This window comes from Elgaria multicarinata, chromosome 7 (genome assembly GCF_023053635.1).
Source record: "Elgaria multicarinata webbii isolate HBS135686 ecotype San Diego chromosome 7, rElgMul1.1.pri, whole genome shotgun sequence".
Classification (NCBI taxonomy): Eukaryota; Metazoa; Chordata; class Lepidosauria; order Squamata; family Anguidae; genus Elgaria; species Elgaria multicarinata.
This window is the reverse complement of record NC_086177.1, coordinates 66,851,738-66,878,247: the sequence shown is the minus strand read 5'-3', so window position 1 is coordinate 66,878,247 and position 26,510 is coordinate 66,851,738. Positions and strand designations below refer to the sequence as shown.

At 42.7% G+C, this 26,510-nt stretch overlaps 1 protein-coding gene across 1 annotated transcript in view; it reads right to left on the bottom strand.

Annotated features, from left to right (window-relative positions):
- Nucleotides 1-26,510, bottom strand: part of RP1 (RP1 axonemal microtubule associated) — a 221,553-nt gene that overhangs the window by 85,476 nt on the left and 109,567 nt on the right. The window contains exons 26-31 of the mRNA XM_063131303.1: nucleotides 17,833-17,987; nucleotides 15,889-15,967; nucleotides 13,681-13,765; nucleotides 12,150-12,205; nucleotides 11,991-12,023; nucleotides 9,659-9,825 (exon numbers count right to left, since the gene is read on the bottom strand). Coding sequence (XP_062987373.1) covers nucleotides 9,659-9,825; nucleotides 11,991-12,023; nucleotides 12,150-12,205; nucleotides 13,681-13,765; nucleotides 15,889-15,967; nucleotides 17,833-17,987 — 575 coding nt within the window. The remainder of the gene's footprint in view (nucleotides 1-9,658; nucleotides 9,826-11,990; nucleotides 12,024-12,149; nucleotides 12,206-13,680; nucleotides 13,766-15,888; nucleotides 15,968-17,832; nucleotides 17,988-26,510) is intronic.

The window sequence follows — 26,510 nt, the reverse complement described above, 5'->3', positions numbered from 1 at the left end:
ACACTGGCTTTCCACATTTCTTGATTGTGGCTTTTTGATAAGTAGTGAAGCCATTAGCTCAGCTCTTTCACAGCAAGACTTCCAATCTGTAAAACAGCCTACAGTTTTCTTACTCCACGTTTAACTCCAGGACTCTATTTATATGAAATAGCCACTCATTACAAGAATACTACACACTATCACACAAAACTGTATTGGCCTGGAACATGCATGATATCAGCTCTCTCATATACTTCTTTTCTGTACGCAGCAAAGCAAGGTCCTTAGGGGAGGTTACGCACAGCAAAGTTAAGTCCTGGGCCAACATGATGCAATAATGGATCCACCTTGCATATCAATAGATCAAATTACATCAGCAGGTGACGTCCCCCACCCCCTGATGTCATTCAGCCTGCGTAGGACTGGGTGGAGGACATCTGGCACCCAGCACAAACTAGCTCCCACCACTGCATTATGCTATGGATATGAAACTTACATACAACCCCCCTGCCAAATCATAGCAGTAAGCACCTGATCCCCATTATAATGGTTTATAATATACCATATATATTTGCCAATCATGCTTTTCCTCCATACTTTCATAAATCTACTGAGCTGGTCTTCCCTACATTCTAGTTCTTAGGAAATGGTCCACCTTGTACTTTTTCTACTGTATGGATATCTCTAATCATGCCTTCCCGATCCTTCGGCTATTGGGCGGTATAGAAATGTAATAAATAAATAAATAAATAAATAAATCCTAGTCAACAATCTCAAAGTTTTCTTAGGTTTGCAGGGATATGCCTCATAAATCCTTTCTGCTAGACCTTGGTATCAAATTCTTCATTTAGGACTTGGTGTGAGAGCCATTGTCAGCAGTCTGGAGCAAATCTGGATCTAGGGGTCAGGCATGAAGAGCACAAATAAGAAGGCAGGAGGCAGATCTGAAGAGCAAGACCAGACACTCCAGAGTTCAAGTATTATTATTATTATTATTATTATTATTATTATTATTATTATTATTATTATCCGCCTCTCCCTCTGGATCGAGGTGGGGTACAACACAAATAAATACACCATAAAATACAAACTAATTCAAATGTTTAAAACCAGTGCATCATTAAAAGCAGCACACCATTAAAAAAGGCATCTTAAAATTCAGCTGGGTAGGCCTGCCGGAAGAGATCAGTCTTTATGGTAGATCTTGTTGCTCAAGCAAACTTCAAGTGAGACAGGAAGCCCTCCTACACTCTTTCCAGCCCAGGAAGAGACAATGGCCAGCCTGGGTGGAGTCAGTCCAGAAGATTCTTCGTGGAAAAGAAGCTTCAGTAACGCAGCTCACCACATGAGGCAGTGGTCAGCCATGCCTTGACACAGTTCACCACATGGGGGCAGTGGTCAGCAGTTTCTGATACTTGGCCATTAGGGAGCTATAGTTATCCACCAATTTGCTAGTCTTTCTTGAAGATAGCCATTTTCATCTGGTTCCTGCTGACAGAAGTAGTCACTGTTCCATTTGATTGGCTGCTGCATCAAAAGTTGCTATGCTGTATGTACTGAAGCTCAAACAGCCCCAATTAGAATAAGATGGTAGATTTCATGAAACTGAGGGTGCATATAAATATCCTGTTACATGGATCCATCACTCCTCTCTAAACCACTTAAACCATTTAGCACATGTGATCGGTGGTTAAAGGTAGATCAATAATTTGAGCAGGAATTCTAACCTGCAATAATGGTTGTGAATACAGAATGGCAGGTGATGGTTATTCCAGATCAATGCATCTTAAATAAACATGTAGATTATGTATAAACCCAAGAAGTGTTCCAATTAAACTGAAGCAGCTGGCAGGTACATTATTATACAATACTACTGCTATTTGGCACCTTTCTGTAAATTAGGGCTGTGCTCTGCTTCTCCTCAGATCAGAGAAGCAGAAGCGGATCGGGGTGTTTCGCCTCCCCTTAAGGCGGAGGCGAAGAGGATTGGGGGAGCAGCGGTTCTTCGTGGAGCGGATCAAGATGAAGGCGGATCCTTCACCTCGATCTGGAGCTCTGCCAAAAAAGGTAAGGGGGGTTTAATTGGCCCTGCTGCCACTGCTGCCACCCATGCAGCGACGGTGACAGAGCCAGGTAAGGGGGCAGGGGTAGGGGGGGGGGTCTTACCTGCGTCCGTCTGCGGTCCAGCAGCTGCTTCAACTGAGCCTGAGGACTCAAACAGGAAGACCAGGCCGCAACTGTGGCCTGGTCTTCCTGTTTGAGTCCTCGGGCTCAGTTGAAGCAGCTGCCGGACTGCAGACGGACGCAGGTAAGGGGGGATGGAGGAGGCGGAGGGGGTGTACCTGGCCCTGCCGCCGCTGCCACCCATGCGATGACAGTGGCAGAGCCAGGTAAGGGGGTGGGGGGACTTACCTGCGTCCGTCTGCATTCTGGCGGCTGCTTCACGTGAGGCCGAGGACTCAAACAGGAAGACCAGGCCGCAGCTGCGGGGCCTGTCGCCGGCTTCACTAGAGCCCATGGCTCAACCCAGAACTGTAGGCCACAAGCGGGGCCTACAGTTGCTGGTTGAGCCGCGGACTCTAGTGAAGCTGGCGACGGGCTGGGATGGACGCAGGTAAGGGGGGAGGAGGGAGGGGGCGGAACGGTGGGGGCAGCAGAGCCAGGTAAGGGGGCAAAGGGGAGGGTGGTCTTACCTGTGTCCGAGGTCTTACCTGCAGCTGCGGCCTCATCTTCCTGTTTGAATCCTTGGCCTCTGGTGAAGCTGCTGCCGGAACGCGATGGATGCAGGTAAGGGAGGAGGAGGGAGGGGGGACTTACTTGGCGCCACTGCCACCACAGCAGTCGATGCAGTGACGGCGGCGGAGCCAGGTAAGGGGACAGGGACTTACCTGGTCCATTGAGGCCTGTCGCCAGCTTCACTAGAGCCTGCGGCTCAACCCGGAACTATAGGCTGCAAGCGAGGCCTACAGTTCCTGGTTGAGCTGCGGGCTCTAGTGAAGCTGGCAACGGGCCGGGACGGATGCAGGTAAGGGGGGAGGAGGGAGGGGAGCCTTACTTGGCGCCACCCCCACCTCTGTGGAGCTCCGATTCAGAGCCAGAGCTCAGCAATGGAGCGGAGCGGACCCTAGGTGGATCGAGGTGGGATGGAGTGGGCCCGATCCGCAATTTGCGGAACAGGTGCAGAGTGGAGCGGGGGCTCCGTGGAGAGCCCCCGTAAATCACCCATTTTCTGCTGGTGCTGAGTAAGATGGTCTGTGGGGGCAGCGCCGCCTGACACTATTATGCTATAATTTGGTTTTACCATATGCTTCTCCATTAATTTTTCCCCACCACTAATCTAATCCACATTCACTCCCATTTTTGTTGTCGTTTAGATTGATTTGACTCCTGAGGATGCAGTTGTATGTTTCTATTTTCTCCGCAAAAACAAATACTTACCCAATCAATCTGTTGTGTGATCTCCTACTCTTGATCTTCTAATAAGTTATTTTATCCCTCTCATTTGCACTGGCTCCAAATTAATGTACTATACCTTTTTCACCCAAGCTGATAAAAACCATTTTGTAACAACTGATGTGCTCTCTTTGAACTGATCACCGTTCCATCCATTTTTTTAGTGCTCCACATGAGCCCTGTTTGTAGATTTGCCAAACAACAAATCTGCATCATGTTCTTCTAACTGCCCTCTAAGCTGGTTCTCATAATTATGTCTTTTTAATCCATTATCCTGAAGAGGCTTCATGCCGACATTTGTGTATAGCAAACCTCACCCCTCTTATTTATCTCAGCTTTACAGCCTGAGTTTACTTTGCCAGTGAGTTCAAGGGAGATTACTCACAAGTAACTTCACGTTAAGAAGAACTCCATGGAAGTAAAGCATTTGTTTTTGTGAACAAAACTGTTTCAGTAAAGGATGCCATTCTAAATGCTATGTCTAACATTAACATGGCAACGGTCCTCATAAGCACTGGTTACATCATGAGACATTGTCTGGAATTGCTTTACTGACTGAAATAACTAAGCTTGAAAGCCAGTGTACTAGGAAAGGACACTGTGGGTGGCAGAGGCAGAGCTGCATCTCACATCAAAAAGTAAGATCTAAGGTGACATAGGGGACATTGAATAGTTGCTCGATATTTTGTATATTTGTATCTCTTGGGTGGAATGTGTTTTCTAAAACTGTGTTGATTTGTATGTATGTATTGCTACCTTGCAACATGCACAAGTTGCTCCATTTCCCTCCAGTCATAACTCTACTCCCATGGGAGTAAGCCCCATGTATTCCAATGGAACCTCTTTCCAAGTATTTATTACATTCATACCAGGGTTATGGAAATCAGCAAAACCTGAGCTCATCAAGGTCCTTCAAATTCTGCCTTGAAGCCTCATCTGACTCATGTCCATATCAGATTACAAGCTTGTTTTTTTTCCCTCATGAAAATCACAAAGTACTTGGGTGTACATCCCAAATGGCACAATTTTTTTCCATTGATTAAAGAATGTTAATACATAGTTTTTAATGTACATATTGGTATATTTATTTTTCGATTTCCTATATTTTTCAAACATATACCCCTGCCTTCCACTAACAGCACCACAAGCTCAGGAATGTACAAGCTTTCACTGTAGACTGCGCTCGTGTTCACATTCAAGTTCACTAAGGCAGGATCTACACTACTGCTTATAACGGTTTATAATGTTTATGACAACTGTTCAGGCCCAGGACACATTACATATACCGTTTTCATAACGTTTTTAAAGTATTATATCCTGCTTGGTGTAGATCGGGCCCAAGTGTGAATGGGGTAAATTCTGGTCATAGAGCGTCATCGCACAGGGGAAATCACGTTTGCTTACCGTCGCTTCTCCACCCATGCGTTTGTCCCTCATTACTTCCTCTTTTGAAAGAGGAAGTAAACAACCTGCCTGTGGTCCATTCAGTGGGCCATTTTGATTACACTGCTTCTCCTGCACACAGCCGGAGATAGCGGCAACTTTAAAAAAAAGTCAGACTTACTGGGGTGTTTTTTTGTCATGTGAAGAAGTCTAGAAGGGGTGGGAAGAAAGTGCTGTGAGAGCGACCTGCAAAATCTGTGAGTGCCCAGTAACGAATGTGCAATATAACACTCATCTGATGAAGCTCATACCCAAACTGGAAAAAATGCTTATCCATTCCTAAGTTATACCCTGCCCTTCCCCCAAGAAGCTCAGGGCAGCATGCAACAGGGGTGGGCAAAGTGGCCCTCCAGATATTGTTGGACTGAAATTCCCACCATGCAACAACACTGAATATGAAGGCTAAGACTCATGGGAAGTGCAGTCCAATGTCATCTTGGAGGGCCACAGGTTGACCACTCCTGCCACACATTGATCTTTCTATGCAGCCACAACATCCACAAAACCTATTGGGTAAGATAGGCGGAGAGATAGAGATTGGCCCAAAGTTATCCCGTGAGCTTCAGGGCTGAATGGGATTTGAACCTGAGTCTCTGCAGCTGTAGTCCAACACCTCAACCACTACACACTCTTCTAACCACTAAACTATGGTGGCTCTCAAGTAAATAGCATTTGGTCACACTTGACAATGTCAGGAAATGCTCTGTATCAACAAATACAAGACCTCATTGCACATGCAGCACACTCTAAAACTCATGGAAGAGAGAAGGGTAGAAAGTGAGTGCCAGCCTCCTGGGAGCACTTGAGCTGTTTGATTGGAGCAAATATATGTAAATAAAAAGTAAACAAAGGATGCACAAATATTCATAGGACTAATTAGAAATCAAAGTTATCGATCAAAATGGGATCTGTTTTCAAGAAATTGAATCTCTATGCAGTGAGTACTGTATTGTTTGTATCTGAATCCTTACTAGTGCCATTGCATAGAATCAAGATCTTTGTTGTTCCTCTCCTCCCTTGTATTGCTTTGCTGAATTTGCAATCTTCTGTTAATTGCAACATCACACAGCCATTCCCATGGCAACCAGTTGTGCTGTCACAAATGGGAATAGGTGAACTCATGAAACAAAAGCCTCTGATCGTTTAACAGCCTCTGCAGTAAGGTAGAAAGAGGGCAATGAAACCTTAATGACATTGAAATGGGCGTTGAGCAGAACATCTCCCAAAGGTTTTCATACCACACCAATTCTTCTTAAATTTCAGGTTTGGCTTTGTGAACCTTCAAATATTTTGAGTTGCACAGTCAGTGGTGGTGCAATACATGGGGAGGGGCTGAGGGACAAAGAAAGGGCAAAGTGGGAAATCTCTGTTTTGCATGTACAAGCTTAACATGCAGAAAGCATGTTTGCTTATTCAGCAGTTCCAATTATTCTCATAGAGCTGCTCCAGCACAGTGAGGGGCAGGGATGAGAATTTTTTCAGAATGGTTACTTAAGGCACAATGCTACATAGAAAAAAGTTCTACAACTCCCAGCTGTGCTGGCTGGGGAATGCCTGGGGCTGGGGGGACTTTTTTTCTACCCAAACATGCATAGACATGCACCCTTAACCAACTTTGTCCCCCTGCTATGCCACCTATGTCTATTTCAAAAAGGAACACATTTGTGCACAAGTATCAGTCGGCAGACATAGCCAGGTTTTCTACAAAATAGAAGCGGACATGTTAATGTAAAGAATCACAAGAAAAATATGTTCATGTTCCCGCATTGCTATCTCATAAGACGCTACTAAAGAGCATGAGCTATCTGCTGGGAGGCACCTGGTTGGACTCTTAGCTCAGCCATGAACACAACAGGGGACGGACAGGCAAGCCTTTACCTCTCAGCTGTCTCCCCACAACATGTAATATGGAAATAATGGCCTGCTTTCCTGAATTATGTGTAAACACGGCTGTCTTCAGGTTTGAGGAGGCCTTGTGAAAAGTGTTCTCAGGGGCCCCTTCCTCCATCAGAGGTCCTGGGAGGTAGGCTTACTGGGCTGCAGTAGCAGTGGTCCAAGAAGCATGAGGTGGCAGTGTCTAACCACCCTTTTAATTTCCCACAATGCCCCAGAATGATGCTCGGTGAGTGGCATTGTGGGGAATTGACAGGGTGGACAGATCCAGATGCCCTGTCAAAGTACAGAGCCAGAAAACATTTTTAAGGGGACTGCGGGCAAGCTTTAGCAGTGGGTCCTCCCAAGACAAATTGGGATGATATAATGTATTGATTCCAACCCGGATTATAAAGTTTACAGAGATTATTATGTGTTTTGTGACCAAAATAGGCATCCCCTTAAATGTGCATCTAGCAGGTATGACTCCTTTTAGAACAAGTGTAGGGTTCTGGTCCAGATCTTCAAGGATCCCCCATGCTAGGGTCCCAATTGGGATCAGGGCCCCTGCACCTATTCTAGAGTAAAAATGAATACAGGCATTACTGCTAGACATACGTTTAAAGCAATGCCTGTTTTGGTCCTAAGATACTTAGCAAAGGGTGATATATAAATACTTAGCTCCTACAATTACGATAGTCAAAGTCTACTGAGTCATTCTGAAAGTAGTTACAGTAAGAAGCCACTATGCTGAATGTTGCACATGCTTGCTCTAGTATAACTCAGGGCAAAACAATTACAAAGCATCCAAAAAACTTGCTTTCCAACAGCCTATTTCTCTATTATTGAAATGAGGCATTCTTCCCCAACAGACAGACCCCTGCTGTAGTAGATTCTATTGTGAGAACATTATAAAGGTCAAATGGGACTTGAATTAAATTGCTTCACTGTTTGAAAATCTACCACCAAAGGTACACACCAGGCTGTATTTGCTATTTGAATGCCGTAAATATGAGAATATGCAAGGAAGGGATTTTGTAATACAAGTAAGCAGTCCATTGATGTGCTAGATTATAGCAGGAGATGGGCATTCATCAACTGGACAACCCAGGCACAAACAGATGTTGCAAAAATAACCCGGCCAATAATCCTTAGACATAAGGGGGACAATAAGGTTTGAGATCTGTGGGATTCTCTCAATTCCATCTCAAAGCTCCATCTGCCTCATTGCTGGTCCTGGTTGCAAGCTTTTCATTGTTACATTTAGATGTGCATTTTTTAAAAAGTGCAAACCCCACCCCCCACCCCAGTGTATCCATTTCCATCCCCATCAATTAAAGTGTGAAAATGTGTATTTTCCCCAGAATGTATATTTGTAAAACGTGCATGTTTCTAAACTACACGTTTTGCACATGTGATTGCAAGCTTGGGAATATGCAAGTTTTGCCTGCCAAATGTACGCTTGTTCAAGGGTGCCATTGGGGCACATTTGGGTGTTGAATGAACACCCACAAAAATCTTGCACATCCCTAAATAGAAGCTACTAACAATAATTGTCAATGGAAGTGGCCTCCACATTGGGGGCCACCACATTTGACTTGTCACTAAGCTGGCTTGAAAACCATGGGATCTTGAACTGTGTACTTACTTCAAATGGAATTTAGCTGAGCCTCATTTACTTTGGATCGTGTCCATGACTTACTGTTCACCTGGGGCTACTATATAGCCTTGCATACTCTACATTCCAGCCCCTGAGACTATTAAGAGACCTACTGCACACCCTGTCTGCAGTCATGTGAACTGGGGGTGGGAGGAGGTGAGTGAAGGCTAATATGCACATTATTGCGGGGAAAAGCCACGGCAGCGAATGGACGGCTGCATTGTGTAACCCCTTGCAAGAATGTGCGCCATCACACCACCATAAAGCAGCTGTATAGATGTGGCCCTATTGTTTTTTGGGGTAACATTTCTTTGTTTGGCTCAACATTTAAAAATGGTAAACCACCTTGGGTTCCTTGGCAGAAAGGTGCAGTTGAAAAAATATTAAATACATAAATACGTGAATATATGCATACATATATAATTGTGAAAACCAAATAATTTTGGGTCACTTTTGTGTATAAAAGCTCCTATTAGCCAGGCCAGAATCCTCTTGGCAAAGTGCCCTCTGGTGGAGCCCCTCCTGTGTCCGTGGGCCTCCTCCTCTTTGAGTGAGCCCTGGTGGCAGTGGTCTGAGCAGCAGTGGGTGTCTAGGAGCCACTACTTTATTCTAATGTAGCATTGCTCTGAGGCATTCTGGGAAATTAAAATGATGGTTCCTAGACCTGGCTACCCTGTTCTGACCAGAGCACTGGAAATGAATCAATGAATTATTAAATGAAGGGGGTGAGGCAGGGAAGGCATTAGCAGTAGGCCTTGCCAGGGCTCTGGGATCCCAGCAGCTGCCTTAGGATGCCCCTTGCTGACACTACACTCAGTATCAGTCTTTGTGTTTTAAATTTGTTGGTTGTTTTTATGCTCTTCATGGTTTTAATTTTTGTGTTAACTGCCCGGAGAGCTTCGGCTATTGGGCAGTATAAAAATGTAATAAATAAATAAATGAATAAATATCAGCAGTTTGTTTTGTAGAGATGTTCATCACTGAGCTATCCCTAACACAGTCTTACAACAAATACTTCTCTGGGTCATTGTTTATGCCTTTAAGTATGTGCTGCTTTCCATTTTGCCTGCGCCCTCAATATTATTTGTAGCTTGTAGAAACATAAGATGGAAAATCTAAGTCACAAAAGCAACCCATCTCTGTAACTAGGGAAGGCAGTTACTACAGCTGCAGCAGGGTTCCTAACATATCCGTTGGCTAGAACAAGATGCTGTGACAATCTCTGCATGGTACTCTGTAGTTCCAACTTACAAGGAATTCATCCGTAGCTCCTGGTTGAAAGCACACGTATCCCAGGCTTTGTGAAGAAAGAAGGAGATCATCACTTTTGCCCTTTGAGCCATAAATCACAAGGATTCTCTTATCCTCCCGAGGCTCTGGGGAATCTTCAGCAGTCTTAACCAGCACTCTCCATTGTCCTGCAGTATAAAAGAAAGCAAACAAACCAAACAAAATCATATTTATAACACAGAGGAGAAGGAGAAGGAGGAGGAGTGGGGGAAGATGTTGTTCTTATTTTTGTGACTACAATACATTTCAACAGTGCTGCACGTAGGCATGAAACTATTTTTCAGCTCCATTCTGCATTTTTCTCATGATAGTTTTTATTCTCCCCTGTGCTCATTCAAGAGTTTTACCTGTGCACTTTTCTATTTTGCATGTTTAACATGAAAATCCTGTCCTGTTCTCCCCTTTCCCTATGCAAAGGCTTTTCTTATCACAAGCAGCTCTCTGTCTGAGATGCAAACACATAGAAGAACTAACAGTTATCCAGGTCACAAGATGGATTGGGACTCCAGGAGGGGTGGATTTGATACCCGGGCCTGAGATTCCTCACCCCTTTTCGAAGTGATTTTTTGCTCTAAAGATTTTGCTTGTGAACCTAATTAGGCCCCAATTTTCTAAGGAAGAGCAGTGTCATCCCCACTGGTTTACTCCACCGTGTGCACCAACATCTTGTCCATTAAATAAAATGTGCTGTTGAACAAAGGCCCCATGTCAATTGCATATTGAGCAAAGGATACTGTTGTAGAGCGAGGCTGGCCTTTTCTCACAAGATGGAGAAGGGAAGGCTTTGATCTGATTAGCACTCAAAATCTTAGCGGCCGTACAAACTGAGGCAGGAAAGCTAGACTTACATGTGTAATAAATGGCAGGCCTATTGGTCAGACTGAGCAAATGCTTTTCTAAATGAAAAAGTCTTGCTTAATGTTCTGAATCTCAAAAGAGAAATGGCCAGATAGGTTTCCCTGAGTAAGGAGTTCCACAGGGAAGGTGCCATCACAGACAAGGTCCAAGATCAAACAGTCCTCATATGTATCTCTATGAAAAGGGGAACACAAAGTAACTTCTGCCTCCTCAGAGCACAAGTAGAGATGATGGAGAAATTTAAGACAGACTAAAATGAATTTGGAGTTCTCAGAATCCAACCTGTGAAATCCCCTGCAGGTCAGCTGCCCTAAGGCCACGTGGAGTCTGCAGACTTTCGGGCGTCTTTTTGTTTGCTTTTTTACTTTCCCCAAATTTATTCGGAGGAAAATTATTTATTTATTTATTTATTTATTTATTACCTGCCTGTTTCTCCTGAGGCATATGCAAAATTGGAAAATATATGTGGAGAAAAGTTGAATGGAATGGTGGAAAATACACTAAATATTATGCACTAACATAAATTATGTAAATTGTTGCACACTATCTTCTGGAATTGATTATGCATAATGGGGGGATTGAATCCATCTGTCGATGGACACTGGAATAAACCACACTGTACAATCCATGAAACATGCAGGACAGATTTCACAAAATCTGGATATCCCTAAGCACAAGTATTATTGCATGGAAGGAGGCATTCCTTCAAACGGTGCTTAATCCTTATAAGAAAGAACAGAGCCATATACTATCAGAATAATAAAAACAGTCTAATATCAATGACCCTGCACGTGTTGTGAAACTGCATGATGAAACAAGAGATGTTGGGGACAAGTAAAAACTAGCAACCAAGCAGTAGGGAATGTTATGAGGGAAATAGCAAAAGCAAGCAAATAGGCAGGGTTTTGGCTGACTGGCTGGAGAGCCCCAGTAGACCTGATGCAGACCCTGGGCTCCCACTGCAAAGTCATGATCTGCATACAGTTGTTGTGCTTGGAAGCAGTATAGCTTAAGTCTGCATTATTGCTGCATACTCTGAAAATATCCTGATGAACTCTGACCTGAAACTGCTTTTGCTGTCACTTCACAATGTGTTTCCACTCACTTGTGGCGAGAGCCACCCTTGTTTATTAAAAGACAGTGACGTTGGCGTAAACTAAACAACCCTAGCATCTGCTCTCAGAGGAATCTCTGACTCATTTTAGAATAGAACAGCAAAGACTGGAAGAAAACCAAAAATGCTTAGTGAGAAATTCTTTCAACTAAATGACTTGACATGACCCCTTCTTCAGATCATTATCAAACAATTTGTCTGCATTTTCTGTGTTATCAGGCACGTTGCATGAATGATTACTTGGAAGAGGCAAGAACTTCTTTTCCCTTAAGACCAGAATAGTGCAGCAAAGTCAACCCTATATTAAGAGTATTTACTTACCTCCAGTAGTTGTTGTTGAAGCATTACTATTTTCTGAAAACAAAAACAAAAGCAATCTTATTCTAATTCATATTAAGATTATATATTCTTAAGTTTAATTAGTAATTTCGTACCTAGGATATAATTATAGTACAAGTGATCTTTATTTTCAGTACTTACTTCTGGCAATTAGCTCTCTCTCTGTCTTCCCATCATCTTGGTACTCATCTAGCCATCTTCCATTGTAAAAAAAGATAGTAATTACAGTAAAGACAGTTAGTAATTAGTCTTAGTAAATCGAAACCCTACATTATTTCCCCCTTTTTAACAACATTTTAAAGAATCACTTGTCAAGTTATATTTTATCTCGGCAGATATAAACAAGGGTAGCTCTATAATACTTTGGAGGAATTGCATGAATTTATTTCTTGAAATATTTTAATGCCATCCTTCAGTGTTTTTTCAAAAACTTACAGAGTGGGGTCACAATAATACTATAAACAATATCCGACTTACATTTTTTTAAAAAAGAAGATTGTAACAAAATGATAAAAACCACCAGCAGTGGGTCCGGGGGCAGGGGGAAAGGATTGGGGCAGCCAGAGGGGGAGTAGGGGGAGGAAGAGAGGGATGTGCAGAGCCCAAAGAGGGCTGCCCAGTTCCTCTCCCCCAACCCATGGTTCCTTTATTTATTTAATGATTTATTTGTCTGTAGATACCAAGATTTGCATCTACAAATTTTAAAAAATGGTGGGGGGAGATGAACGGGGCAGCCAGAGGGAGGTCAGAGCCAGCTGCCACGTTCCTCCCCCCTCCCCAGTGCTTGGCCCGGTGGCAACTTTGCATTGACACTCCTTCCGTGGAGATGCCAGGAAGGAGCGCCAAAGCAGGAGCCCGAAGCCTCGTGGCACCAACCCGCCACCATCAAGATGGGGGCAAAGGCTGTTTCAGTGCCAAACCTGGGCTGAAGCCAGACTGAAATGGATCTAGATAATCAGCCGTATCCAACAGTGTCTGCAGTTGCATGGGCCATTTCCAGAAGATGGCACTAGGGGATATCTACTCAGCCCTGTGGCATTGATGCTATGGGATCCTGCAAGGTTCTACCTTACCTCCCATGCTTTTTACACCCATGTGAAGCTGCTGAAGCCATACAAGATCAAGATTTGGACTGAGGTTATCATTATTATGAAAATGATATCTGAATATATTTCTCTTTTACACCTGAGTCAGGTAAAACACTAAATGATCTGAACTGGTGTATATAACTGGGAATGGTCTGGATGAGGGCCAATAAACTGAATCTAGACCAGATGGTGATACTGTGGATATGTGATTCATCTAGCTAAAGAAATGTGGTTTAACCTGTTCAAGCTGGGGTGACCTTATATGTAATTCCATTGTAAATCCTTCCATTCTGAGGAACCCTTGCACATCAGCCACAGAACCCTGGACTAGGGCCCTTGCTCAATTCCTATAGGGTGCATGCCAGGCTGTTTAAGCCTCACCATCCCCTCACATCAAGTGGGATGTGTCTAGAATACACGCAAGTCTGCCTTGCAGCCATACATTGCAGGAGGAGATGTTGCTTAGGGAACCTTGTCTGTCATGACTGATCTTCTCAATGAAAACACATAGTAAATGTCAAGTAAATTCCAGGACTTCCTAGGATCTATCACGGGAACGCCACTTGTATTTATGAATGGCATACCTATTACAGGGAAATACAACTTCTTCTCCATCTTCTTCTTCCTCTTGAAATGTGATAACAATCTTTTCAAGAAACCATCCGCTTCCTTTGAGTCAATGACAAAAAGAGTACTGTATATTTGCATTGGAGTGGGGGAACCCTGGGCAGTATCCAAGCCTGCCTGTACACCAGCAGGACCTTCCACTAGCAAAATGGGGACCTGGTGGTTCCAAAAGCAAACCAAATTGAGTGGAAATGCTTGTTTTTGGAACAGGGGTGGTCAGCAGAGCTTGCAGAAGGAAACTTGCTGACCTGTACCAATCCAGAAATGAGCATTTGAACCATTAGCTCCCTGATACATTAGCTGTAGTTTCCACTTGTGCAATAGATTGAATAGGAGTACAGCAGCAGTATTGGATACTGTCTCCCATGTCTTGATTAAAAAAATAATAATTCACTCACAGTAAACTCAGTTAATCAGGACAAAGAGATTGACACAGTTCCCTTGAGCAAAGGCAATAATTAATACTCTCAACATCTTATTTTTCCTCAAAAGCAAGAAACAATTAGATCTGAGCTATTTTGTCTGAGGCAGCTTTAACAGAATCTGTGAGAGACTAAATACTCAATCTTCTATTGATCTCTGTATCAGGGGCCACGTTCCATATGGGTAAAGAATCAATCCTTAGCCTTTGAGGAGAGAAGTTTGTTTGCATTGTACAATAGAAACTCACAGAGAGCTAGGTCTGGTCAATATGTGACATTACCATTCTGACATAATTTTAGAACTTCTCTAAGTGGTTGTTTTTAATGCAATAAATGCTCCAATGTTATGTATTTGATCCAGATGTTTTTGCACAAGAAAATACTTGTGCAAAAGTATTTTCAGAGATACTAACATTTCCAAGCAACCAAGAAACATTATTTTCTAATTCTATCTAGAATATAGTTGCATGACTTTGACATCCAAACTGATAAATAACAAAACTCCTCCACCATGCCCACACCATTTTATCATCTTTTAACAAATTAGAGTTTGGGTTTAAAAACTAGTTTAGAGACTGAACATTTCCCTAATGTAGCCCTTTAACTGTGGGGCCCATCCTCTAGCCCTTTACAAAAGAAAGAGACAGGTCAGCAAGACACAGCCTGAGTCAGCAGTCAACAATTCCCCAGCATTCATTCCATGAACTCTTTTGTTTCTACAACATATTGGCCCTGTTCAGAAGACACCTTAAACCATGGCTTTAACCATGGTGAATAAGGGAAAAAAGCCTTATTCACTGTGGTTAATGCCATGGTTTAAGGTGTCCTCTGAATGAGGCTATTATTAATAACAGCTACACAGTATTAATTACTGCATACAAACTGTAAGCCAGAAAGTCCTTGGCACTGAAGGGCAAATTCAGCATGCATAAATATAGGTGGTGGACAGGGGTGCCAATGCAACTAAATGGACAAAGTAACATTCTATGCCCCCAAAATACTTTTCTCTTCACAAAAATGTTTGTTTTTCTTACTTTATTTGTGAAATAAAGGTTTAGCATGTTTACATATAAATCTGGCTTTCTGTTTAAATCGGGCTCCTTTACATCTAAGAAAATATTAATTATTCTGTTGGCGAAACATCTGAAAAAATGCCCATCAAACTGATGGAGTTCTGGGTAAATGTCAGTCTTTGTGAAAGCACAATTTTTGCTATTTTCTTCAACAGTGTGGACCTTATTTTATGAGCGATCTATTATATAATACGTTTCTTCTTCATAAGTAAAAGATTCGGTCCAATTCACATATTATGAGACAGATGAGTTTGTCTCTTCCCCACCTTATACAACCATGCCATATTTCAAGAGGCAGCCTATTTTTGTAACACGTGTCCTCATGTTTGCAGAGAAATGCATTTTAAACAAATCATTATTATGTTAATTGGAGAGTGTGAGAAGGACAAGCAACAAACCTGCGTCTTCATAAATTATTAGGGGAAAGATAGTAATAAAAATGTAGGCGCAGAGAAAATGAAAGCTGACGGCAGACTCACCATTGGTTGAAGTCATTCCATAAGACGTGAATAAAAAGATACAAGTTATTACCTAAGATGGATAAATTCCATGCTATGTGCAGCAAAAATTCTTGCCTGATCTTAAAATGTGGGAACTACAGCTGAGAAAATGGATGTTCATTTTAAAAACAGATTGTGAAACTGATCTGTCAATAGGAAATTAGCTCTACCTGGACCAGTTCCATCATGGCTAATGAGAATTTTATTCAGAACACCAAGTGATACAGCTGTCATGAAGAACACATCAGTCTGCAGAAACACAAAAAAGAATCACAAATTGGAGGAAACCAATGCAGTCCAAGGATAGATGGCTGGCATGGAGCTATGAAAGATAGGTTTTATTAAAAAACACATACTAATACTTGGGAGCTAGGATACAGAACTGTGCAAAACAGGTATATACACTGCTGAAAAATCACTAAAATGAAAAGCATCTATTAAAACAACTGCATTTAATAGAGGTTTTACATTTTAAGGATGATTTAACAGTATACTGTGATTTTTAATAACCAGGTTTTGCACAATTTTTAGTATAGTTTGCAGGATTTTTCCATAAGAGTTCATTTACCCGATACATACACACACACACACACACACAGAGACGTGTGTGTGTGTGTGTGTGTGTGTGTATGGGTAACAAACAAGAGTTTTTCATATTAGAATACGTCATTTGCAGTTTCTGCTCCATAGCATGAAATAGAAATGCAGTAAATGTTAGGAGTTAAAAGCTGACTTTACCCTTTTGGGCAAAAGATGGAAGGTGATGTTATGGTATAGTACTAGTGATGGGAAGAGACACAGACAAGACCAGCAGTCCAGAGATGCAAACATGCTTTTTCTACCAATGTACCCACATCTTCCTCCCAGCCGCTGTTCCTACAGAACCTGTAAACTAATTAAAAATAGTTTGGGATTTGGCATGAAATCTATTTAAAACTCAGGAAAAAAAATGTCTATGTGTACCAGGAGGCAGTTTCCCTCTCAACAGCACTTCCGTCAAATTCCTAAACTAGCTTTTTCTTTTTAACATGGGGGAGTTTGTAGAAAATCTTCTGTAGTAAAAGGGAAAAAAATCTCAAAAAATTCAGGGGTGCACACACCCCTTCAGTATTTATTTATTTATTCGTTACATGTTTGTGCTGCTTTTCTGTTTTAAAAAAAATGTCCAAAGTGACTAAGAGTAATAAAATCCACAATAGAAAATAATCACCAAGACAATGTAATAAGCAATAATATAATAAAACCATATAAAAATCAAGTAAGAGTAGTAAGAGTAGATAAAACAAAAATGGCGGCAAGTTAAAAATAATTAAAATACAGAATAGCAGAGAAGTGCCTGGTTCACACATGTTGAACCATGGTTTATTTAACATATGGTTTGTTGCCCTACCAGGATTTGCCTGGCAAACTTGTGGTTTGTTTCCTCAGTTGGTTGTTGTTGTTGTTTACCACTGTTGCCCACTGCTTAAGTACCATGGTGAAACAGCCCATGGTTTGGGGGTTGTCATTTAACAAACACTGTTTAAAAAATGCAGAGTTCATAACCCAACAACAAATGATGGACTCTATTTCCATGGTTTGTTAATGCAACTACATCCACACATCATTCACAACAATCCATAGCATTGGTTAGCGTTATATGCTAAACAAGCGAAGAACAAATCAACTCAGTAGGCCAACTGTCTGCCTGTTGGGGGAAGGCCTTCAGTGAGGGGACCAGGTGAACCTCACTTGGGAGTTCCAAAATTTGGGCACAGCCACTGAGAAGGACCATTCTCAGGTTCCTGCCAAATGCACACCAGATGTTAGTGGGACAGAGAGAAGAGTCTCTCAAGAAGTTCTCAATACCTGGACAGGCTTGTAGGGGAGAAGGCACTCCTTAAGTAGCCTGCTCCCAAGCGGTTCAGGGCTTCATAGGTTATAAGCAGTATCTTGCATTGTGCCTAGAAATGGAGTAGCAGCTGGTAGAACTACTGTAACCTAGGAATCACAGGCATCCTATAACTGGCCCTTGGAAACAGCCAGGCTGCAGCATACTGAATCTGATGAGGTTTTTGAACAGTCTTCAAAGGCAGTCCCATGTAAAGCATTGCCAATCGCATACTTTTATTTACCTGATCACGCTGAAATTTGACATTATTAGTTCTTGACTTCTGAAGTTTCCGTTTTCCAGAATCCCCTCTGTTTCCAAAAAGGGTGATGTACACATTAGAATTTGTTTCTGCACCAAGGTTTGACCCAGTGTATACACTGATCTCGTAGATCACCACTGTAATGAACACAAGATGCATTATCTCTCTGTGTGTACATGCATTCATTTCCACCCTCTTCTTAATCTATCCAAACACTGTTTTACCCCATAACCAACTTGAGTCTGGTATCTAGAGCAGCCTAGAATTCTGCATGTATAATTTTATTTATGATTTATGATGTATATGAGCATTTTACCCCACTGTCTTCTAATGCATATGCCTTGATCAAGACAGCTTGCAACAGTTCAAATCATAATTTCATTATAAAACTTCAATCTGAAACAAAATTCCTTGGAGGCAGGCATACAAGATAAAAATAAGTCCTCAGAGAAAACATTATTAATGTAGAAAGGCAAGCACCTATTGGAACAAAATACATATTTACTAACTGATGGAAAACAGAGAGGGGGGGGAAACCACCTAAACTACACCCATTGTTTCTGTGCAGCCACTAAGAAGATGCTCCCCTTTCCCCAGCCAACCATATTTTCCCCATAAGTGGGACACAGAGAAGGGCCTCTCTGCCAAAACTGAAGCAGAATTTGAGGGTGGATTGGTGTCACCACGTACCAGCTCAGAAAAGTTCTCTCAGGATTTTATAGACAAATGTCTGAGAAAAGTGAGGTCTGAGCCAGCTCGTAGATAACAGGTAGATTTGCATGGTAATTCTGTTCTCCTTTGTGGGGGGGGGGGGGAGAGAAGAAGAAGAAGAAGAAGAAGAAGAAGAAGAAGAAGAAGAAGAAGAAGCCTTGCGTGAGGAATAGAACAAGAGGATTACTTTCAGGGACTATTGTTTAATAATTGTTTAATAATTGTTTGCTTGGACAATTTGCTCACTAACTGGAGGGAGAGACAGAGAAGGTCATGCCCAATTCTTCTCTGCCTCTTCTTGTAATCTGGCAACAGGGAAGAGAAAAGGAGCAACCTGTGCAAAAGTCCTGGGAGCATCTCTCTCTCTCTCTCTCTCTCTCTCTCTCTCTCTCTCTCTCTCTCTCACACACACACACACACACACACACACACACACACACGGTTTTAAACTTGCCAAAGCACCAGGTTGGGAAAGGCTCTTAGGCTGTGATGCAATGCCTGCTTACTTTGGAGTAAGCCCCATTGAGAGTGCAACTTAATTCTCATTAAATACATAAAGGACTGGACTGTAAGTCTTCTTAAGCAGTAATCTTTCTTTATTAAGCATTTAAATACATTTAGCAACCTATTTAAGGTGTTACTGCCAAGCATACTTGCTTAGAAGTAAGAAACTATGATTTCTTGGACTTTGCAGCTGGCAGCTAAGCAAGAAAGCTTAGCTGGTAAGACCACCCCGAATTTGTAGACAGCCGTTTAAAAACTATTCTTTGGATGCACACAAGATTCCAAATCTTTCACTCTCAGTCCTGTACACACTGACAAGATTCAATAATCAACAGCTGTCATAGTGAAGTCAATTATAAAATACATGATAGGTTAATTAGCAAGTGCTTGGTATGAAACGATGTACTGAAAAGATGAAGCAAAAAGAAGAATAAAAGCCCAGCACATGCATGCACAAGCACAAGCATTACAGTGGATGGACTTATATATTGCACATTTGGCCATCAAATGATGATGAAACAGCTTCCCTAAAATCAAGGGGAAATTAATCAAGTGGCTAGTGTTTGTTTTTTTTTTGTTGTTCTGTAACAAATACATCCAGAAGTCAGCTTCTGCTAACACTGATCACAGTGTATTAGAGATATCCCTTTATATTAATACTAAAGCCTCTCTGAGCCTATGCTTGCTTAAGGATAGGAATGCTGGAAGTTGCACAGATTGTAGAATAAGAGAATGAAAGTGATAATTAACGACAAGATCTGGCCACACCTTGCTGAGTTTTCTATAAATGATACAACACATGTGTACATTCTTCATGGCAATCTCCATTTCCACTCAAAGTAAAACAGAGACCTAGTGCAGTCTTAGAAAATAGTTGGGTTTTACATTAGTGCATGCCACATGAAATTCGTGAACATGAGCTGGTGTGATGTGCTCTTGACACATTTCAATATGTCCCATTACAAACAGATGGCCCCCTGTGTGGTCTTTTTCAGTCTCCACACTTAGTGATATTGAGATTGTGCTAACAAATCACACAAACAGGTATGAAACAGAGACAAGGCTGAGGTCTGCCTGCATGCCAGAGCTGTTCCCATATTTGAGAAATTCAAGAACTTGATGGACTGACATGAGTAAATCACATATACATAGGAACATGACAATCTCGGAGGTTGTCAGATATTTATTGTTCAACACGTTAACCACAGGACTTATTAATTTGCCCTGATACCTCAAGCCTCTGGAGTTACTAAGCTACAGCAACACAAATCGTAAAGTCTTGCTATACCTGAAGCATGATTCTTTCTGGCCAGGGCAGCAGGTGACTAGCTGTGGCCCACTTCTCAAGAAATCACAAGTCACTTCTAAAGCTGCCAATGAGGTAGAATTTTACTGGTGAAAATAGACATTCATTTTCCTGTTCATTTGACAGGAAAGGAAAATCGAACAAGCACACCAATCAACAAACATAATTCTATTTGTTCTCTTTGTATAAGCTGCAGATTTTTAAAAGAGGGCACACTTCAGGAAAACATTCTGCACAGTTTCTTTTGACTTTTGATAAATTGCTTATTCTTATAGGGGGAAAGGCACTCTGTGCAGGCTCTGAGGCATTTGACCTACAATCCTTTAAAAAGAGCTTTGTTCAACTTATGGGGAAGGCACTCTATACATGACCAAGGACACTCAGTCTGAGAAGCTGGAATTTTTTAAAACAAAAAAAGTGGCAACCCTAATCTTTTTCCTTACTTTTAGAAATGAGCAAGATCATGGCAGGAGCTGGGCTGGTGGGAGTCCAGGGCCATCTGGGGTTGGGGGGAGCAGGGTTGGGGCTTTTTAAAAAACCAAAACAAAACACTTTTTTCACTGGCGTGCATGTGCACTCCAGCTCCTGCCTTTTTTTAAAAAAAAAAATGTCGGGCACAATGTCCTGCTTCCTCCCTGGATGTCGCGCACCACATGTGAACCCAGGCGGAGGATCTTCTGATCAGCAAATTGCAAGATTCTCCCCCTCCCTCCCCTGGTCTAAACATGCCTGAAGTCTCAAGCTCTCTTTCCCCTGGCATCCCCTCTGAGCTACTTGTAGAACCCAAATTCTCCCCAAACAACTCTCTATCAGCACAGGATAAATAATATTGTAATGGTTTTAAATGCCTCTAGGTTGTTGTTGTTGTTTTTGTTTTTTGGGTATTGCAGCAATAACACATAATCATATCTAAACTATTACCATCATCCTTTAGGGCCTGATTCTCAGCTCTTTTGCAGCACTTTGAGGCTATTGTACCTTGAATTCAGTGGCATTAAATTAGCACCAGACTGTAGTGAAACAGAGAATTGCCATATCCTCACTCAAATGGGAAATAATACAGGGAAACATAATGTACGAGATAAAAGGGAAGTCTGAAGATACTGTTTGAGCCTACAGAAATTAGTTTGTTAAACTACATTTAGATACTCATTTGAAAGCACCATGAGACAGAAACGAGAGCAAAAATTAAACAAGGTTAATTAATGTAACATTATCAAGATGGTGCTTTCTGGGATGGGGGTGGGGAGAATACTTTTTGGAAAATCTGAGATTTAAATATTCATGTTGCTAAAAAGTGGGCTTTAATTAAGCTTTAATGTTGTACAGAAACAGAATCACCACACCATAAGTCAAATAGCCAAAAAAGAAGGCAGGAATCCATAACAGAAGCAAGGCAAAGTGAATTTGTGGATGAAATGTTTGACTAAGGAGGTAAAGAACCCATTTCCATGCTCTGTTTTACAGTTCGATATGTTTGCTCCCAAAGCTAAGAGAACCATGGCTATCTGTGTTGCTCTTTCAAGGGTTGGAAAGAACCCCTGAATGGCTCAAGAATACTTCACATCATTTTAGCTTTCTTTTGACATGGCAAATGGCCCTTTCCAATAGAAATGAGATTTATTTAGTTATTAAATTTATATCCTGCCTTTTGCCAAAAATGGCACTCAACTATAAAACATGGATTAAAAATAGTGTTAAATTAAAACATAGTGTAAAACCAAGTCAATTACAAACACAATTAAAAATATTGGAATAAAAATGACTGTGCCTGCCAATGGAATGACAACAAAGAGGGAGCAGACCTTGCTTCCCTCGGCAGCACCTGAGAGTTCCAGCACCTGGGTGCAGCCACTGAGAAGGCCCTCCCTTGTATCTCCACCAAACATGCCTGTCATAGTGGTGGGACTGAGAAAAGCCCCCCTTGAAGATCTTAAAACTCAGGCAGGCTCATAAAGGAGAATGCAGTCTTTCAAATAGCCTGGTCCTAAGTCATATAGACTATAACTGACACTTTGGCTTGCACCCAGAAGTAGACGGGTAGCCAGTGATGCTGCCGTAAAAAGGGATTCACATTCTCCCTGGAAATGGCCCCAGTCAACAGTCTGGCTGCAACACTGTTCTGTGCCACAGTAATTTCATCCTAAAGGCTGCCAGAGAACCTCTGCAGCTTTAGTGGGCTCATCTACACCAAGCTGGATATTCCACTGATATATAAAAGGCAGGAGCCACACTACTGCTTTATAGAGGCATTGAACTACACTGCAAGATCTATGGTACTGCTTTATAGTAGGGCTGTGCATGGCCCCCCGCTCTGCAAATTGCGGATCGGGCCCGCTCCACCCTGCCTTGATCCGCCTAGGGTCCGCTCCGCTCTGCTGCGGAACTCCGGCTCAAAATCAGAGCTCTGCAGCGGTGGGGGGCGGCGCAAGGTAAGCCCCCCTCCCTTCTCCCCCTTATCTGCATCCATCCCGGCCCGTCGCCAGCTTCACTAGAACCAGGAACTGTAGGCCCCACTTGTGGCCTACACTTCTGGGTTGAGCCGCGGCCTCTAGTGAAGCCTGCGATGGGCCGTGATGGACGCAGGTAAGACCCCCCTCCCCCTTGCGCCCTTACCTGGCTCTGCTGCCGTCGCCGCGTGGGTGGTGGTGGCAGCAGGGCCAGGTAAACCCTCCTCCCTCCTCCCCCTTACCTGCGTCTGTCTCGGCCCGTCGCCAGCTTCACTAGAGCCCGTGGCTCAACCAGGAACTGTAGACCCCGCTTGCAGCCTACACTTCTGGGTTGAGCCGCGGGCTCTAGTGAAGCAGGTGATGGGCTGCAATGGACCAGGTAAGACCCCCCCTCCTCCCTGCCCCCTTACCTGGCTCTGACGCCATCGCCGTATGTGTGGCGGCGGCAGCAGCAGGGCCAAGTAAACCCCCCTTACCTTTTTTGCGGAGCTCCGGATCGAGGTGAAGGATCCGCCTTCACCTCGATCTGCTCCGTGACGCTCCGCTGCTCCCCCGATCCTCTTCGCTTCCGCCTTAAGGGGAGGCGAAGCACCCCGATCCGCTTCTGCTTCGCTGGTCTGAAGAGAAGCGGAACACAGCGCTACTGAAGTGCACTGACAACTGTTGGGGCCCATGACATAACTACACCAAACAGGATATAACACTATGAAAGCGGTATGAAAGCGGTTCCGCAGGGCTCAGTCCTGGGCCCAGTGCTCTTCAACATTTTTATTAATGATTTGGACGAGGAGGTGCAGGGAACGCTGATCAAATTTGCAGATGACACAAAATTGGGTGGGATAGCTAATACCCTGGAAGACAGAAACAAACTTCAAAGTGATCTTGATAGGCTGGAGTGCTGGGCTGAAAACAACAGGATGAAATTTAATAGGGATAAATGCCAAGTTCTACATTTAAGAAATAGAAACCAAAGGCACAGTTACAAGATGGGGGATACTTGGCTCAGCAATACTACAAACGAGAAGGTTCTTGGAATTGTTGTAGAACACAAGCTGAATATGAGCCAACAGTGCGATATGGCTGCAAGAAAGGCAAATGCTATTTTGGGCTGCATTAATAGAAGTATAGCTTCCAAATCACGTGAGGTACTGGTTCCTCTCTATTCGGCCCTGGTTAGGCCTCATCTAGAGTATTGCGTCCAGTTCTGGGCTCCACAATTCAAGAAAGACGCAGACAAGCTGGAGCGTGTTCAGAGGAGGGCAACCAGGATGATCAGGGGTCTGGAAACAAAGCCCTATGAAGAGAGACTGAAAGAACTGGGCATGTTTAGCCTGGAGAAGAGAAGATTGAGGGGAGACATGATAGCACTCTTCAAATACTTAAAAGGTTGTCACACAGAGGAGGGCCGGGATCTCTTCTCGATCCTCCCAGAGTGCAGGACATGGAATAACGGGCTCAAGTTAAAGGAAGCCAGATTCCAGCTGGACATCAGGAAAAACTTCCTGACTGTTAGAGCAGTACGACAACAGAATCAGTTACCTAGGGAGGTTGTGGGCTCTCCCACACTAGAGGCATTCAAGAGGCAGCTGGACAACCATCTGTCAGGGATGCTTTAGGGTGGATTCCTGCATTGAGCAGGGGGTTGGACTCGATGGCCTTGTACGCCCCTTCCAGCTCTGCTATTCTATGATTCTATGATTCTATGAAAGTGGTATATGGTATGTGTCAGTGCACTTCAATTGTCAGTGCACTTCAATACCGCTATAAGCAGTCGTGTAGCTCCTGCCTTATATATACCACTTTCATAGTGGAACATCCCACTTGGTGTAGATGAGCCCAGTGTTTATTCTATTTTACTCTGACCTAGTTTGCACAACACAACACCCCACCAAGGATTAATTCACCTACTGGGGCCGTCACTTTGTGCCCGGTGCCTGAGGTGCCCTGCATACTGTGGGTTGTTGTGTTGTGCAAACCCCAGTTGGCAGGGGTTGTTTGAGGGTTAGAAACCCCTTAAATATACAGTGGCTTTTTTTAGGGTTAATTGAGGGTTGTAGTATGTTAAGGTTAATTGCAGGCTGCATTAACCAAACAATTACTTTTCCCACCCCACTCCATTCTGATAATTAGGCTTGGAAAAAAGCCTTTCAGTGGCTCCAGTTGGATGACTTTTTCAAGTCTAATTGTTGCACGGGGTGGGTGGGACAGAGCCAGGGATGGATGGGGATTCTATTTGAATGGATGTTTCTGGTTCAGCCTGACAGATTTTGTTCCATTCCTGCCCCCGCCCCCCTCCCCATGGACAGAAAATGGATCTGTAGTGAGTTGAGTCTATATGGGGGGGGGGGTTCTTGAAAATTGTGCAAATTTGTCAGTTTTTTTTTTTAATGTATTGGTAAGCTTTCACAAATGCACATGTTCAGTTTCATCTTTTCCACACACTGGTTCATTTCGCCCAGCACAGCCATATTCTATATTTGACAAAGAACTTGGCAATTCCCCACCCCACCCCACCATACACTCAGGACATGCCAAAGTAGAGGATGAAACTGACAATTACTTTGATAAGAATGGAATATGGCTCTGCTGGGCTAAACAAAGTAGTGCATAGAGAGGATGAAACTGACAAAGGATATTGCCTCTGTGGGGCTCTAGACAGTAGACTTGTCATCATGTGCACTTCCACAAGATCACCAATTAAAAATATTGTAAAAAATATGGGTACCATTCAGCATAAGACCTATTTAGAGTAGACCCATTTAAATGAATGAGGCTCATGTTATAACTTAAGCCCTATTCATTTTATTGGGTCTACTCTAAGTAGGAACTATGTTGGATTTTACCCTGAAACAACATTTGCGCAAATTTTAAGATCCCATTTTTTTTTTAAAAAAATGTGCAAATTATGAGTTGCACAAATAGAAAATCCCTCCCCAAAATGTACAAAATATTACTGGAATTGGAGTAAAAAATCTCACCACTATAGTTCATTACCATTTATCAGGGCAGAAATACTGCAGAATCCTATCAGGCTTAAGCGGAATGGAATTCCCAGCATCACACTTCTCTAGGCAGGGCAAGTGAGAGATAGATTCCGGATATGTGTCTTAATAATGTGTGAGAACTGATGTGTTTGTGTTATGTGTAAGGATGTGTGGATTTGTGTGGATGTATGAGAAGAATTGTGTGCGGTGGCCCCCTCTCACTTTTTGATTGAGCTCCACTAAGTTTGTCATGGGAGAATGTGGCACTTGAACTGCAAAAGACACCGACACCACCTCTGCTTTATGGGAAATGTCATGGTTGGGAACACAAGAACAGGTCCTTTAAATCTGTTTGCCTCTGTCCAGAAAATGGTGATTTAATTGCACACGCCTGGCTCATTGGTTTCAATAGGACAAATGGAATTTAAAAAGGGTGCTTGTGAGTCTCCCACAAAATGACTTTTGTGATGTCCTGGAAACTTCAGGGAAAAATCAAACTACAAAGGAGGGAATTGTCTCTTGAATATGAAAGTTCAGAGGCTATGAAACTCTGAGCCAGTGAGCTTAAGAGACAAGAATGCTGCCATTTTCTTTTCTTTTTTTCTTTTACAGTGATTTAGATGCACTAGGCAAATTTGAATTGTAGGTTGTAAATAATTCTCTTGCAGCTAATTAACATTTAGCATGCTACACCACAAACCATAT